Source organism: Hermetia illucens, chromosome 3 (assembly GCF_905115235.1).
Source record: "Hermetia illucens chromosome 3, iHerIll2.2.curated.20191125, whole genome shotgun sequence".
Taxonomy (NCBI): Eukaryota; Metazoa; Arthropoda; class Insecta; order Diptera; family Stratiomyidae; genus Hermetia; species Hermetia illucens.
The window spans coordinates 6,286,527-6,300,335 of record NC_051851.1 but is presented as its reverse complement, the minus strand read 5'-3'; the positions used below and the strand labels follow the sequence as shown (position 1 = coordinate 6,300,335).

The 13,809-nt window shown below is 44.7% G+C and overlaps 1 protein-coding gene across 3 annotated transcripts in view; it reads right to left on the bottom strand.

The window, feature by feature from the left end:
* Nucleotides 1-13,809, bottom strand: part of LOC119651179 (mitogen-activated protein kinase p38b-like) — a 48,750-nt gene that overhangs the window by 21,256 nt on the left and 13,685 nt on the right. For all 3 annotated transcript variants that reach the window (XR_005249433.1, XM_038054607.1, XM_038054606.1), the window contains exons 2-4: nt 10,190-10,523; nt 10,016-10,125; nt 9,820-9,944 (exon numbers count right to left, since the gene is read on the bottom strand). Coding sequence is in view for 2 of the 3 variants with exons in the window: in XM_038054607.1 (XP_037910535.1) it covers nt 9,820-9,944; nt 10,016-10,125; nt 10,190-10,523 (569 nt within the window). In the remaining variant the exon portion in view is untranslated. The remainder of the gene's footprint in view (nt 1-9,819; nt 9,945-10,015; nt 10,126-10,189; nt 10,524-13,809) is intronic.

Here is a 13,809-nt window from a genome sequence, read left to right as displayed (position 1 = left end):
CCAAACTATGCATTATATTCTTCATTACACTCATGCCAAATTTTGTATTTCTGGGATGAACATAAGGGGGGGTGCCGGGTAAATTTCTAAAATGTGGAAATATACTATTATTAACTTTATTTGTGCAGATATCGGAACCGGATATATTTTGAGGCCTAGATTTCGTAGAGATGGACCACTGTGATTTTTTCCAGATTTTTCAGTTGGAGAGGTTCTGAGAACGAGACCTGTTACACTTTTTGGGGGTCATATTTTGAGCGCTCACTCCTCCATGTTTCACCCAATATCAAATATTGCACCAGTTTCAAAAAGTACTAATTGAGACCTTTCATTTGATACCCCACATGGCTACATTCTGTGAAAAAAAAATTTGCACCCTCCATTCACATGTATGGGGAGCCCCCTCTTAAGCTTAACACAAGATGGCGCCACTTACTGCATGTAAAGGGATCACCAGATTACATACTCTCACCAATTTTCGTGACAATCGGTCCAGCCGTTTCCGAATAAATCGGGTGTGACAGACAGACAGACAGACAGACAGACAGACGGACAGACGGACAGACAGACACCGTCACCATTCTAATAAGGTTTTGTTTCACACAAAACCTTAAAAAAAGACATTGAGTACGTTGCAACTAAAGCGTCTTCCATCGCTGCAACGATCTCGAGGGTACTGTCGAACATTTGTGGCCTAAGACAAAGTCTGCTTTCTAGGATAGTCAGCTCTGTGCTACTCTATGCAGCTCCAGTTTGGGCAACTGTTCTGGATAACAAAGTAAACTGCAGGATGAAAGCGGCTTCCCCTGTTGTGGTACCATAATTGGCAAAACTACTTTCCTAGTGCAGAACTAAATGCTTTATCTCCATCACAGGAAGCGAATATACGGCGTCATCTTTGTTGTCGTCCAATCAGGAGCGAGAAGCCTACCATATCCTTTCTTAAAGCAGATGCCCGAGTAGATATGCAGCATCCTGGCAATTGCTTCTGCTACAATTCTCGATCAGCTGACTACCCAAGCCGAGAAAATACTTGAGTGCCACTATCAAAAAGATCCCCTTCTAGGAAAATTCTACCAGCAACACCTCTCAAAGCGATAATCTACTAACTTAACAAGATAACTTCCCTCTGTCATCTGTATCCAAAAGATGTAACTACCATCGGCGTTTTGGTGGCGGTGCCAAACACCTCGCAGTTGGAAAGACCGACCACTTGAGTAAGGAGCTAGAGAAGCACCTGCGAGCTCACGCCACCCAGGTTGGCAAGAAACTCAATGAGCTGCAGACCACCAAAATAATAGCGAAAATAACCAGAAATGAATGGAGAGAAGAGTATAAACTGAAGTCTTTACACATAGATGTTTTACAAAAATTTTCAAATCCGTGTGGCACGCTATGGTTTAACAAAATAAACCACCAAAACTGTCAATGAGCCTCCAAATAACCGCATTCTTAACAACCTTTCCTTGCAAAAAGGGTTCTCGTGCAGCCACAACAAGCACCGATAGCACCCAGCAGACGCGAAACTCTCCGTCAACTTGGCCAAATGTAACCTCAGGAAGAACGCAGTACCCTTCGCTGGATAAGGACGATGCGCGAACATGTGTGGCACAGTAGGGTTAACAACATTCGAAATTTATTTTTTGTCGATTCAATTGACAGTTGCCACCACCGGTGTTCTCCGTGGCGGAGTAGACTTTGATGGGTAGAAAGTGATTTGACATTTAGATGTTCAATGAACGCGAACTGGAGATAGTCCATAAAGAACTTTTCAGTTTCATATTTTCAATTTCGTTTTTGAGTAGTTGCGTTCCGTTTTAGATAATAAAGTTGGAAATTAACTACAACATTGTATTCGGGGCAACTTTCTTCCTCGAAGGAGAGAATAGAAGACATACAACTTAAATGAAATTCGAGAGAGAGTGCTTGGGTGAGAATTTACATTGAAAGAAGATTTTTATCTTCTATCGCATCCATCGTGAAAATATTATTATAAGTGAACGGAAACATGTTATGCTTCAAATCGAAAGCAAGTGGTAGTGACAGTCAAATCCAAGAGACTAAACATGCAAACACCCCTGCCTGACACCCCAATAACGAATAAAAGGGGAAGGGAAGAGAGCTGGAAACTAGCAAAAGAGGTATGCTCAGAAGCTAGGCTAAGATGGGCAGTGGGAACTTTCAAACCAATGAAATCTCCCGAAGTAGATGGAATTTTCCCAGCACTTATCCAGAGAGTCCTAGGAATTATCTTAGAGTCTCTTCTGAGGGTGGTAAGGGGGAGCATAGCACTGGGTTACATACCAAGGGCATGGAGACGGGCAAAAGTGGTCTTTATGCCGAAAGCGGGTAAAAAGGATCCTTTTCACCCAAAATCTTTCAGACCAATCTGCCTAACATCGTTCGTACTCAAAACGGTGGAGAAGGTCATAGACAACTATATTAGAACTAACGTTCTAAAGGGTAATCCCCTACATCACTGTCAACACGCTTACCGGGCAGGACGGTCAACTGAAACTGCTCTGTATCAGCTGACAGAGGTACTACGGGACGCCATAGAAACAAAAGAAATTGCACTGTGCGCGTTTTTGGATATCGAAGGAGCATTCGACAACACATCGCACACAGAGATACAGAGTGGGAAACACCCTGGCACTCTGGATGGGCAAAATGCTAGAAAGCAGACAAATAGAGGTACAAACAGGTACAAATCCTATTATCATGAACACCACTCAAGGCTGTCCACAGGGTGGAGTACTATCGCCGCTGATGTGGAGTATGGTAGTGGATGAACTCCTGGACGTGTTAACTAATACTGGAATACAAGTCCAGGGCTACGCGGACGACATTGTTCTAATCTGTAGGGGCAAATATGAAGATACCCTATGTGATAGAATCCAAACTGAATTAAGGGTTACTAGTGCCTGGTGCAGGAAGGTGGGACTGCGGATCAACTTCACATTCACTAGGAGGCGTAAGCTGGATCACCTGAGAGCCATAACATTACATGATATGGAGGTGAAACGAAAAACAGAGGTCAAATATTTGGGAATCACACTAGACCAAAAATTATTCTGGAAGACACATGTCGGAAACACTTGTCGGAAAGCCACGAGGGTTCTGATGACTTGCAGATCCATAGCAGGAAAAAAATGGGGTTGCAGCCCGAAGATACTATTTTGGATATATACTGCAATAGTAAGGCCAATGATTACCTATGGAGCGGTAATCTGGGCAGAAAGAACCCAACTCAGCACACAAGCCAGGGAATTACATAAGCTCCAAAGGCTGGCTTCCGTGTGTATCAGTGGGGCAATGAGGACATGCCCAACGGCATCCCTGGAGGTCCTTCTGGGATTAACGTTGGAGTAACAAGGCAAACTGGGAGAGCGTGGCTACGACATACGGCTTAAACCAGCAACTGATTACTTGGTACACTGACGAATCCCTCACAGCAGAGGGAGCGGGTGCCGGTGTCATTGGTCCAAGGAAAATGTACTTTGAGCCAATGGGCAGGTAAACTAGCATATTCCAGGCGGAAATTTACGCATAGACAAATGTGCCTCCTTTAATCTGCAAAGGAACTATAGGGGGCAGAGCATAGCTATTCTCACCGATAGCCAAGCAGCAATCAAGGCACTTAGGTCCAACGAGGTGAACTCTAAACTGGTATGGGAATGCCTTGAGAGACTGAATACACTCGGCTCGTCCAACAAGATCTGGATACTTTGGGTTCCAGGCCATGCTGGGTTGGAAGGCAACGAGGCAGCGGATGAACTAGCCAAGAAGGGAGCAGGGATGCCTTTACACGGGCCAGAACCCTTCTGTGGAATCGGAAACGGTTTCATGGCTATGAATCTAAGAAACGAAGAGAAACGGTTGAGGGAACTATATTGGGCGGGCCTACCAGGGATGGAGCAGTCCAGAGTGCTTATTGGGGGATACGAACCCATGCGTACAAAGGATTGCTTAAACCTCACCAAAAAGAACCTCCGAATTATAGTGGGAATTCTCACTGGTCATTGTCGGCTGAACTACCACCTAGGGAAGCTAGGGATATCTACGGACACTGCCTGCAGGTTTTGTGAGGAGGAGGACGAAACCTCTATGCACGTCCTGGGACAGTGTCCGGCACTTGTGCAAAGTAGGTCGATAAATCTGGGAGAACACTTAATACCAGATGCAAAGCTGAAACATCTGGAAGTGGGGAACATACTAAAGTTCCTAACGGTTACAGGCCTGCTTGAGATACTATGATCAACAGATACACTGTAACCAGTAAAAGGGGCACAATAGTTCTTCAAGGACGCGGTGCGACTTTCCCTTAATAGAATAATAATAATGCTGAAAGGTGCGGCCTTCGTTGCCGCAAGCCAAAGTACATCGGCAGAATCAGGCAGAATTTGGCAACTACCCCACTCTTGGTGGCCACTTCAACCATATTCACCTGGACTTAATTTAGCTGCCACTGTCACAAAGTTTCCAACTCGCGCTGACCTCACACGTTCACTCGAGCCCTCTTTTAATAGATCGCCATTTTCAGAACATCGGCGACCATCACTGGGGATCAAAGCCCGCAGTACGAAGGTGACTTTTTCTCTGTTTCATCGGCTCCAACCGCCATCATACGACAGCCTACTATCCTGGAACGCTTAAGGCCGCTCGCCGGAAACAGGGTGGCCACAGCCTCTGCCGGTTGCTCTTTTAAACCTGGCAAAACATAAAAGGAATTATTCCATTACAGCCTTCGTCACAGTTGTCACGCCCCCGCGCAGGGCACGCAAAAGGGCCAATTTTGCATGTTCTTTACTGAGTTTTTGCTGACTTGTTGTGCACTAGAGCATTTTCCACTATTCCAAAGCTACCTCAGGGGCCATCAGCAATCCTCCGCTTAGCCATCGTTTGCTTACTCCTAAGGGAGGTTTTCAGTCACCTTTTTTTCTGGTGGAAAGTGGGATAGAATTTGTCCGCAACTCTATTTAAGCACAGGGGATCTCTCTCTAGACGACATTGTCGAGGAGATGCTGAGGAGCGCTGACAGATGGAGTAGTGTTACGCATTACGTTCGGGTCCTTCTTGCTGCAAAGAAGATAGTTGGAGTTATTCTACTATGCTAAATCCTACCTGATCTCTCTTGGTGACAGGCCCCGCGACAGGTCGACCAACAAAATGCATAGAATGTCGTTACAAACATGATGATCGGATTGAGTCACAAGCCTCGGAGAAATGCTAGGGCGTCCACCTCAGTCGACGCGGCAGGACGGGCCCCGGTCCTGTCGAGAAATGGGCAAGGGTTCTTGACGCATGGACGGCGTCAGGACGTAAGCAAGTTAGTCCGAACACAACGAACAAAACAAATACGTGTCTGCACGCTAAATGTTGGTACCCTACTGGAAAGACCGAGGAACTCGCAAGAGCCCTTCGGAAAAGGCGCATTGATATCTGCGCTCTGCAAGAAACCCGATGGTCTGGTGCCAAAAGCTGCGACATTGAACGCGAACGCGGTAAAAATGGCTACAAACTTCTCTATTTTGGTAACCCACACACTCAATATGGTGTTGGCATTGCCATCTCAGAGGGTTTCCGTGATGCCATTAAAGAAGTCGAACGATTTGATGATCGGTTAACGAAGCTCACCATTATATCAGCTGATCGCACTATTCACTTCTTCACCGCGTATGCACCACAAACAGGTCGACCTGATGCCGAGAAAGATGCCTTCTGGCAACTTCTCGATGAAAAGACTTGTCACGTGCCTGCTGACGATTACATAATCATTGCCGGCGACCTTGATGGTCATGTGGGTGAAAAGGCAGACGGTAACAGGTGCCATGGAGGAAAGGGGTTCGGAGCGCGCAATGAAGGTGGCGAGCGTATAATCGATTTTGCGGACACCCATGACCTTGTACTTATGAATACATAGTTCATCAAACAATTGTCTCATCTTCCCACATTTTATAGTGGGAACAATAAAACGCAAATCGACTATATTCTCATAAGACGCCAACATTTTACCACCGTCACTGATTGCAAAGTCGTTTCCCTATGAGACCATCGCACCTCAACATCGGCCGTTGATTCCCGTCCTGCGAATTAAGCCACCGATAAAACAGCGTGAGGAACGCACTGGCCCGCCGCGCATTAAATGGTGGCGATTTGGTGAGGAGAAAAAAGAAACGGTCTCACTCATGCGATTGCCAACCATTACGAATGTGGAAGAATCATGGAACCAAATGAAAGACACGATCCACAAAGCGGCCTCTGCAACCCTCGGGGTCACCAAGCCGGGTAAGCGGTACATCAACCGAGATACTTGGCTTTGGAATGATGATGTTGAAATGAAGGTCCGTGAAAAGAAACGCCTCTACCACAAATTTCTCCACGATAAAACGCCTGCTAATTGGCAAATTTATAAGAATGCCAACCGGGAAGCAAAGAAAGCGGTCGCTGTCACCCGAGCGAACCATTTCAAAAATCTTTACGATAAACTGGACACTCGGGATGGCGAGAGAGATCTGTATCGAATTGCTAAAAGCCATGATGAACGCACACAGGATAGCGAACACTTCTGTTGTGTTAATGACAAGAACGGTACTTTGCTTACCAACCGTCGAGCCGCAACGGATAGATGGCGAGAATACTTCGAGCAAATTTCAACTGAAGAATTTGCTCATCCTCCACTTCCACAATCATTGCCGACATTTGGAGCAGTTCCACCAGTCAGCGCAACTGAAGTCGAGGAGGCAATAAAACAAATGAAATCGAGGAAAGCAACAGGACCTGACGACATCGCATCTGAGCTCTGGAAAGCGAAGAGCTGGGACCCAACACTGTGGCTCAGTGAATTCTTTAATCGGGTTATTCAGGAAGGAAGAACACCATCTGACTGGCAAGAAAGTACCACTGTTCCAATATGGAAAAAGAAAGGTAGCCCAGGAGAATGTTCAAATTACCGTCCGATCCGGTTACTTTCCCATACCATGAAGATTTTTGAACGCATTCTTGACAACCGTATTCGCGAAATCGTTGAAATAACCGTGAATTAAGCCGGATTTGTCAAGAACTGCGGAACTACTGACGCAATACACGCTGCGCGGTTACTCATGGAGAAACACCGTGAGAAGCATCGTCCTCTTTACATTGCATTTCTGGATCTAGAGAAAGCGTTTGACCGTGTACCACACGAACTCATCTGGTATGCTTTACGACAACACTTCGTGCCAGAAGAACTCGTGCGCTGGGTTCAATTGCTCTACCACGATTCGAAAAGTAAAGTTCGAAGTATGGCGGGTGTATCAAAACCGCTTCGTGTCTCTGTTGGTGTTCATCAAGGAAGCGCTCTCTCACCACTTCTCTTTGTTCTTGTTATGGACACCGTCTAACGGGGTCCAGCGCCCTACACACTGCTTTATGCAGATGATGTTTTCCTAGCGTCTAATAGCAAAAATGATCTCGAGCAACTTGTCCAAAAATGGAATGATCGCCTCATGAAACACGGTCTCATATTGAATCTAAACAAAACTGAATTTTTGACAACCGATCCCCATGAAACAGGCACAATCACTGTCAGCGGCAGTGATCTGCCCAGAACTAAGCGGGTCAACGCTATCAGCCAATGGAGAACTGCGTTATGAAATTGCTTCACGCATTAACGCAACCTGGATTAAGTGGCGTTCCACAACTGGTGTTATTTGTGATCGACGTATCAACGAAAGTCTCAAATCTAAAATTTACCGCAATGTCGTCCGTCCAGTCGCTCTCTATGGTTCTGAGTGTTGGCCGACCATAAAAGACAATGAACGGTGTCTTGCGATAATGGAGACGAAGATGCTACGTTGAACTAGTGGCGTCACACGTTTAGATCACATCCGAAATGAGGATTTCCGCGATCGTTATGGGGTTGCACCGATCGTGGAAAAGTTGCGAGAGAGGCGTTTTCGATGGTATGGTCACGCAATTCGTGCAAACGAGAATTCACTTGCAAAGATTGGTCTGAACATCGAAGTCGATGGTAAACGACCAAAAGGCAGACCTAAGCAACGGTGGCTTGATACGCTGGATGGGGATTTGAAAGCCTCGAGATTGCACCCAGATCAAGCATTCGATAGAGCCAAATGGCGAAGCCGATCACGACGAGCCGACCCCGCTTGTGAACGGGACAAAGACTGAAGAAAAAGAAGAAGTTGATGACGGATTTACGGTTTCTTACCAGTGCAGAGGCAAATCGTCAGACGCTGCCTCAACTCTGCCCTGGGAGCAGCGTGACCGAAGCGACTCGTAGATGTTGAATGCTTCTTTATATAATTCGCAGAACACGACATGACTAAGAATTATATTGAGCGCAAATCCACCTTATTGACCAGAGCTTGGCCAGAGCCAGGTCCTAAGTCCGCATCAACCTAATGCTGGACCAGACCAAATTCTCAAAAAAAAAAATGCTATTATTAAGCAGATATCGGAATTGGATGTATTTCGACGCCTAGATTTCGTGTAAATGCATCATTGTGAATTTTTTTCAGATTTTTCAGCTGAATAGGTTCTTAGAACGAAACCTGCTTCACTTTTTGAGTGACAACTTTTAAGCCCTCACTCCTCTATATTTAACCCAATACCAGAAACAAGATCATTTTCGAGCTCTTTCATTTGATACCCCACATGACCATATTCTGCGAAAAATATTTTATATCCCCCACTCGCATATATGAGGGGACAAAAAACCGTTATATGTAAAGGGATTCACAGACGACACCGTCTCACCAAATTTCGTCACAATTGGTCTAGTCATTTCTGATTAAATCGTGTGTGACAGACAAACAGACAGACATACATTGAATCTATTTAAATAAGGTTTTTGTTTCACACCAAACCCTAAAAAGAAACGAATACGACTTGTAACCACTTTCCCCTCCTCCCAGGGCAGAGTTGAAGCAGCATCCAATGATTGTCTTCTACCCTGAACGAAACCTTTAGTCGTTTTCCTATTCTTTTCGTTGGCAGGTAATCGATCTAGAATTGTGGAGCACGAAATAGTTTACAAAGGAGTGTAAACTGGAAAAAGTTATGAATGCAGCCAAGAGTGATAACGCATACGCTTGAATTCCGAGCTAGACCTACTTTGGAATTTACAACAATATCATTAGTTGTTTTTTTAATTATAGTAATTCATTTGATTCATATATGCAAGCCGTCCATAGTTTCAAAGAGTATGACGCATGCCCTTTTGTTGTGAAGAATTTAATCTTTGTCGACATTGGGTATATCTAAAGATATTTTCAATATATTTCGAATTCCCCACCACTTACGAATAGCGCAAATTACAATAACTTTTCATGGCCCTTTTGTAGATATTTCCATAGTTTTGAATGAATGTATTCGGAACCAGAGGCTTCCTAGATGGACCAACCTTTTGGTTCCGTTTGGTTTGGTCGCTCTCTACAGAATTTACGAAGCCAGTTACTTACACTGATGTTAATGTTCGTTGTTAGCTAATTGTTAATATCTAAAAAATGATTAGATTCACACCGCAAAAAAGATATGTTCTGTATAAAAAAAATCAAAAATAATTTCGTGGCTATGCTACGTTACCACTACGTTGTTTGTTTAGTACAAAATATGACTAGATGTGCACATCATGTTACGCCAACACTTAATCCACCAAGTGTTCCATTAACGATTCTCTAAAGCCAAAAAAAAACTAGCGAATACACCGAAGCAAATCAACTTATGAACTTGGTGAATGAAGCCGACCGACAAGCGCCCTACGCATCAAATCTCATCAGTCCAATCTATTATTGTTTTTGTTTTGAGAAAAAAGGATACGATCTGTTCCCGGAAATAGTGTTCTTCCTGTCAACAGTTCGGCCATAATACAACCCACGGACCAAATATCTACTGTTTGATTATAGTGCATCCAGTTCAACATAATTTCCGGTGCTCTATACCATCTGCGTTGAAAATAGAATCATGTGCAAAGTTTAACTTCTTGAAGGCAAAAAGGACGAAACGGAGAACTTACCTGGTGGCTACGTATCCCGTCATTTCGGTTTCTGTCGGTCTTGCTAGGCCGAAATCTAAAATTTTCAATTCGCAGTCCTCATTCACAGCAATATTTGATGGCTTAAGGTCCTGTGAGGGTGAAATTCAAAAGGATTTGGATAAAAAAGTCTTTGATTTTCTGACTCTCACTTACTCTATGAATAATCCCCGCACTATGTATGTATTTAAGACCTCGTAGAATTTGATAAATCAAAAACTGTACGTGATCATCGGATAATTTTTGTGTCCTGACGATATTGTTCAAATCAGCCCCCATCAAATTTGTGACCAGATAAACTTGTTGAAAACTGTCCAGTGAGTTACCGCCAGGGTGAAAGACATCCAACAAGCCAATAACATTCTCGTGATTCATATGTTTAAGCATACGAAGTTCGCGATATGTTCTTTTTGCATGTACGGCCGACTGGAATGGTCGGGCCAATTTCTTAATTGCCACTTTCATATTGTGGCGTGTGTCCAATGCCGAGCTGAAATGATAAGGAGATGAGGGATTTGTTTTAGTTTATTGTGTAGTAGATAGTGATGATAAGGTAACGAGCTCGCAAGACTCCAGTAAATTACTGATAACTTATGTGTGCATAACTTTAGAAGTTTATGGTTAGTGCTGAATTATGAAATTGAGATCCGCCTGCTTGCCAGACTGCTCTCAATCACGGGCCATTTCTCGAGATCGTAAAATTTTACCTAAACAAATAAGTTCCACTTTCCCTTCTTAATAAATCTCTAGAAACGAAGCGCCCTAGACATCAGATGCAATAAACAATTAAATTTGATTTGCAGCAACAATATTCTTCTTCTCCAGCCTTTGTCCCGTTCACAAGCGGGGTCGGCTCGTCGTGATCGGTTTCGCCATTTGGCTCTATCGAATGCCTGATCTGGGTGCAATCTCGAGGCTTTTAAATCCCCATCCAGCGTATCAAGCCACCGTTGTTTAGGCCTGCCTTTTGGTCGTTTACCATCGATTTCGATGTTCAGACCAATCTTCGCAAGTGAATCCTCGTTGCCACGAATTGCGTGACTATACCATCGAAGGCGCCTCTCTCACAACTTTTCCACGATCAGTGCAACCCCATAACGATCGCGGATATCCTCATTTCGGATGTGATCTAAACGTGTGACGCCACTAGTCCAACGTAACATCTTCGTCTCGATTACCGCAAGACACGGTTCATTGTCTTTTATAGTCGGCCAACACTCAGAACCATAGAGAGCGACAGGACGGACGATATTTATTTATTTAATTAACGGACAACAAACAGAGAGAATTCCAATTAATTATTGTCCTCAGGAGGAGGAGAAAGCAAAAAACTTATCCTACGTTTAAAACTACTTAAAGTAGGGAAGTTAAAAGGACCAAGCTGTTTTGCATTGTAATTTCGGCAAAGCCTGGGAATCGGGGAATGAAAATAGACTTCGAGCTCCGCGAAGGGCACGTTGAAAATATTTGCGTTATGTGTGTTATAAGACGCAGGACGTTGAAAATATCTGCGTTATGTGTGTTATAAGACGCAGGACGGCAGGTGATCTCGTCAGCGGCGGAGCAGTCCATCAGGCCTGAGGAAAGTTCAAAGAATGTGCATAGATCCAGATAGGATCTACGCTGTTGTAGGAAGGGAAGGTTTAGAAAGCGGAGGCGGGAGGGGTAATCCACACGAGGGAAGCTTTTCTTAAAGAAGAGAGAACGGGTGAATTTACGTTGTACATTTTCAAGGGCAAGACAATCACAGTTACGAGTGGGTGACCAGATCACGGAGCAATACTCGAGGGTATTCCTCACAAGGGAATTGAAGAGAGCTAAGGAGGGTTGGATGGAGTCAAAATCAGAGGAGGAGCGAAGAATAAAGCCTGACAATTTTGCTACTCGATTGATAACATCGAGGCAATGGGTGTCAAAGCGGAGCTTATTGTCGAAAGTGACTCCGAGGTCTTGAGTGGAATTTAAGCAGGATAAGGAATGTCCGTTAAGCGAGTAGGAGAAAGAAGTCGGTGAGGATTTTAGGGAGTAGCACATAGAGTGACACTTTCTGACGTTTAGCGCTAAACCATTAGTCGAGCACCAACGAACCAGAGTGTCCAGGTTATTCTGAAGGGAAACACAGTCCATAGCCGACGATATAGCGGAAAACAGCTTAAGGTCGTCTGCATAGAGCAAACAGGGACAAGTAAGGAGGGGAGGAAGCTCGTTAATAAAAAATAAAAATAGCAAAGGACCCAGAATAGACCCCTGTGAGACGCCAGAAGAGGGGGAGAAGGAGCGAGAAATACAGCCGTCAAAAGAGACGCGGCAGGATCGGTTGGAAAGGTAAGAGGCAAGCCATAAAACAAGTGGTATGGGAACGTTTAGGGACGAGAGTTTGGATAGAAGTATCTTGTGATTTACAGTGTCGAAGGCTTTCGCGAAGTCAGTGTAAATGGTATGCACTTCTTGCCGTGAATTTAGACATTTGGCGACAAAGTTGGTAAAGTCAAGCAGGTTGGAGGCAGTGGACCTGCGTTTAACGAAGCCGTATTGTTCTTTCACTATGTGTTGGCCAAAGTGGACGGACAACCAGTCGCTGACATATCTTTCCAGGATTTTGGAACAGGAGGAGAGGAGGGAAATGGGACGGTAATTCTCGACAAGCGAACGATCGTCACTTTTGTGAATGGGGATAATGAGAGCCTCTTTCCACAAGCTGGGAAAATGGTCCAATTCAAGGCTTTTGTTGAAAATAAGAGATAGGGGAAGGGAGATGGACTTACCAGTTTTGATCAAAAAGAGGTTTGGAAGACCATCGTAGCCAGGTTCGACCTTGGCATCAAGTTCGCCAATGAGGTATTCGACAAGGATAGGGGTAAGAAGGGGAATGGTAGGCGATACGGGGCAGGCTACATCTACTATCGGGAGGGATTCGGAGGAAGGGGGAAGAACATAGACTGACGAAAAGTAGCGGCAGAGTAAATCACAAGATCGTTGGGGAGAGCTAGCTGAGAAGCCAGAGAATTTAATGGACGGAGGGGATAACTGGGCGGGGCAGCGAGAGTTGCGAATGTGGGACCAGAAAGGTTTCAGATTTCCGCGCTTTAGTGAGTCTTCCACGCTGGACAAATATTCGTGTCTGGACTTACGTATTAAAGATTTGACCGAGGAACGAAGGGATTTGAAAAAAACTAAGTCAGCAACGTTTCTAGAAGACAGGAACTTCTTTCTCGCAGTCTGTTTTTGACGTAGTTTTTTGTGAATTTCAGTGGTGAACCAGACGGGGTAAGAGCGTAAGCACTTAGGAGAGGAGGGAACGTAACAAGGAAGAAGATCAGATAAAATGGTATAGAAAGTGTTGAGTGCTTGGTTACATGTAAATGGAGAGAGCAGGGGGACCCAGTTGATTGACGGCTGAGTTCAGACCTTCGAAGTTCGCCCTATGAAAATTGAATTTGGTAGGCTTGCGAGCGACAGGAGAGTGGAGTTGGGATATCTGAACATCGAACTCGAGAGCAGGATGATGGTCGTCAGGGGCAACGTAAGACGGAGCATGAAGGGATTGGGAAAGATAACGTACAGGAAGGATTGAGAGGACAAGGTCAAGAGTGCGATCTAAGTGGTTTCTAGAAAGGTTAAATTGAAGGGCCCCACAGGTGTACATGAAAGTGGATAGAGGAAGGGAAGGGTGGGTCGAGTTATTAGGGAGGGAGGGAAGGCCAGGTGTAACGGGCCAAGAGAGCATAGGAAGATTAAAGTCACCACAGAGGATGAAAGGAAATGAGGGAAACAAA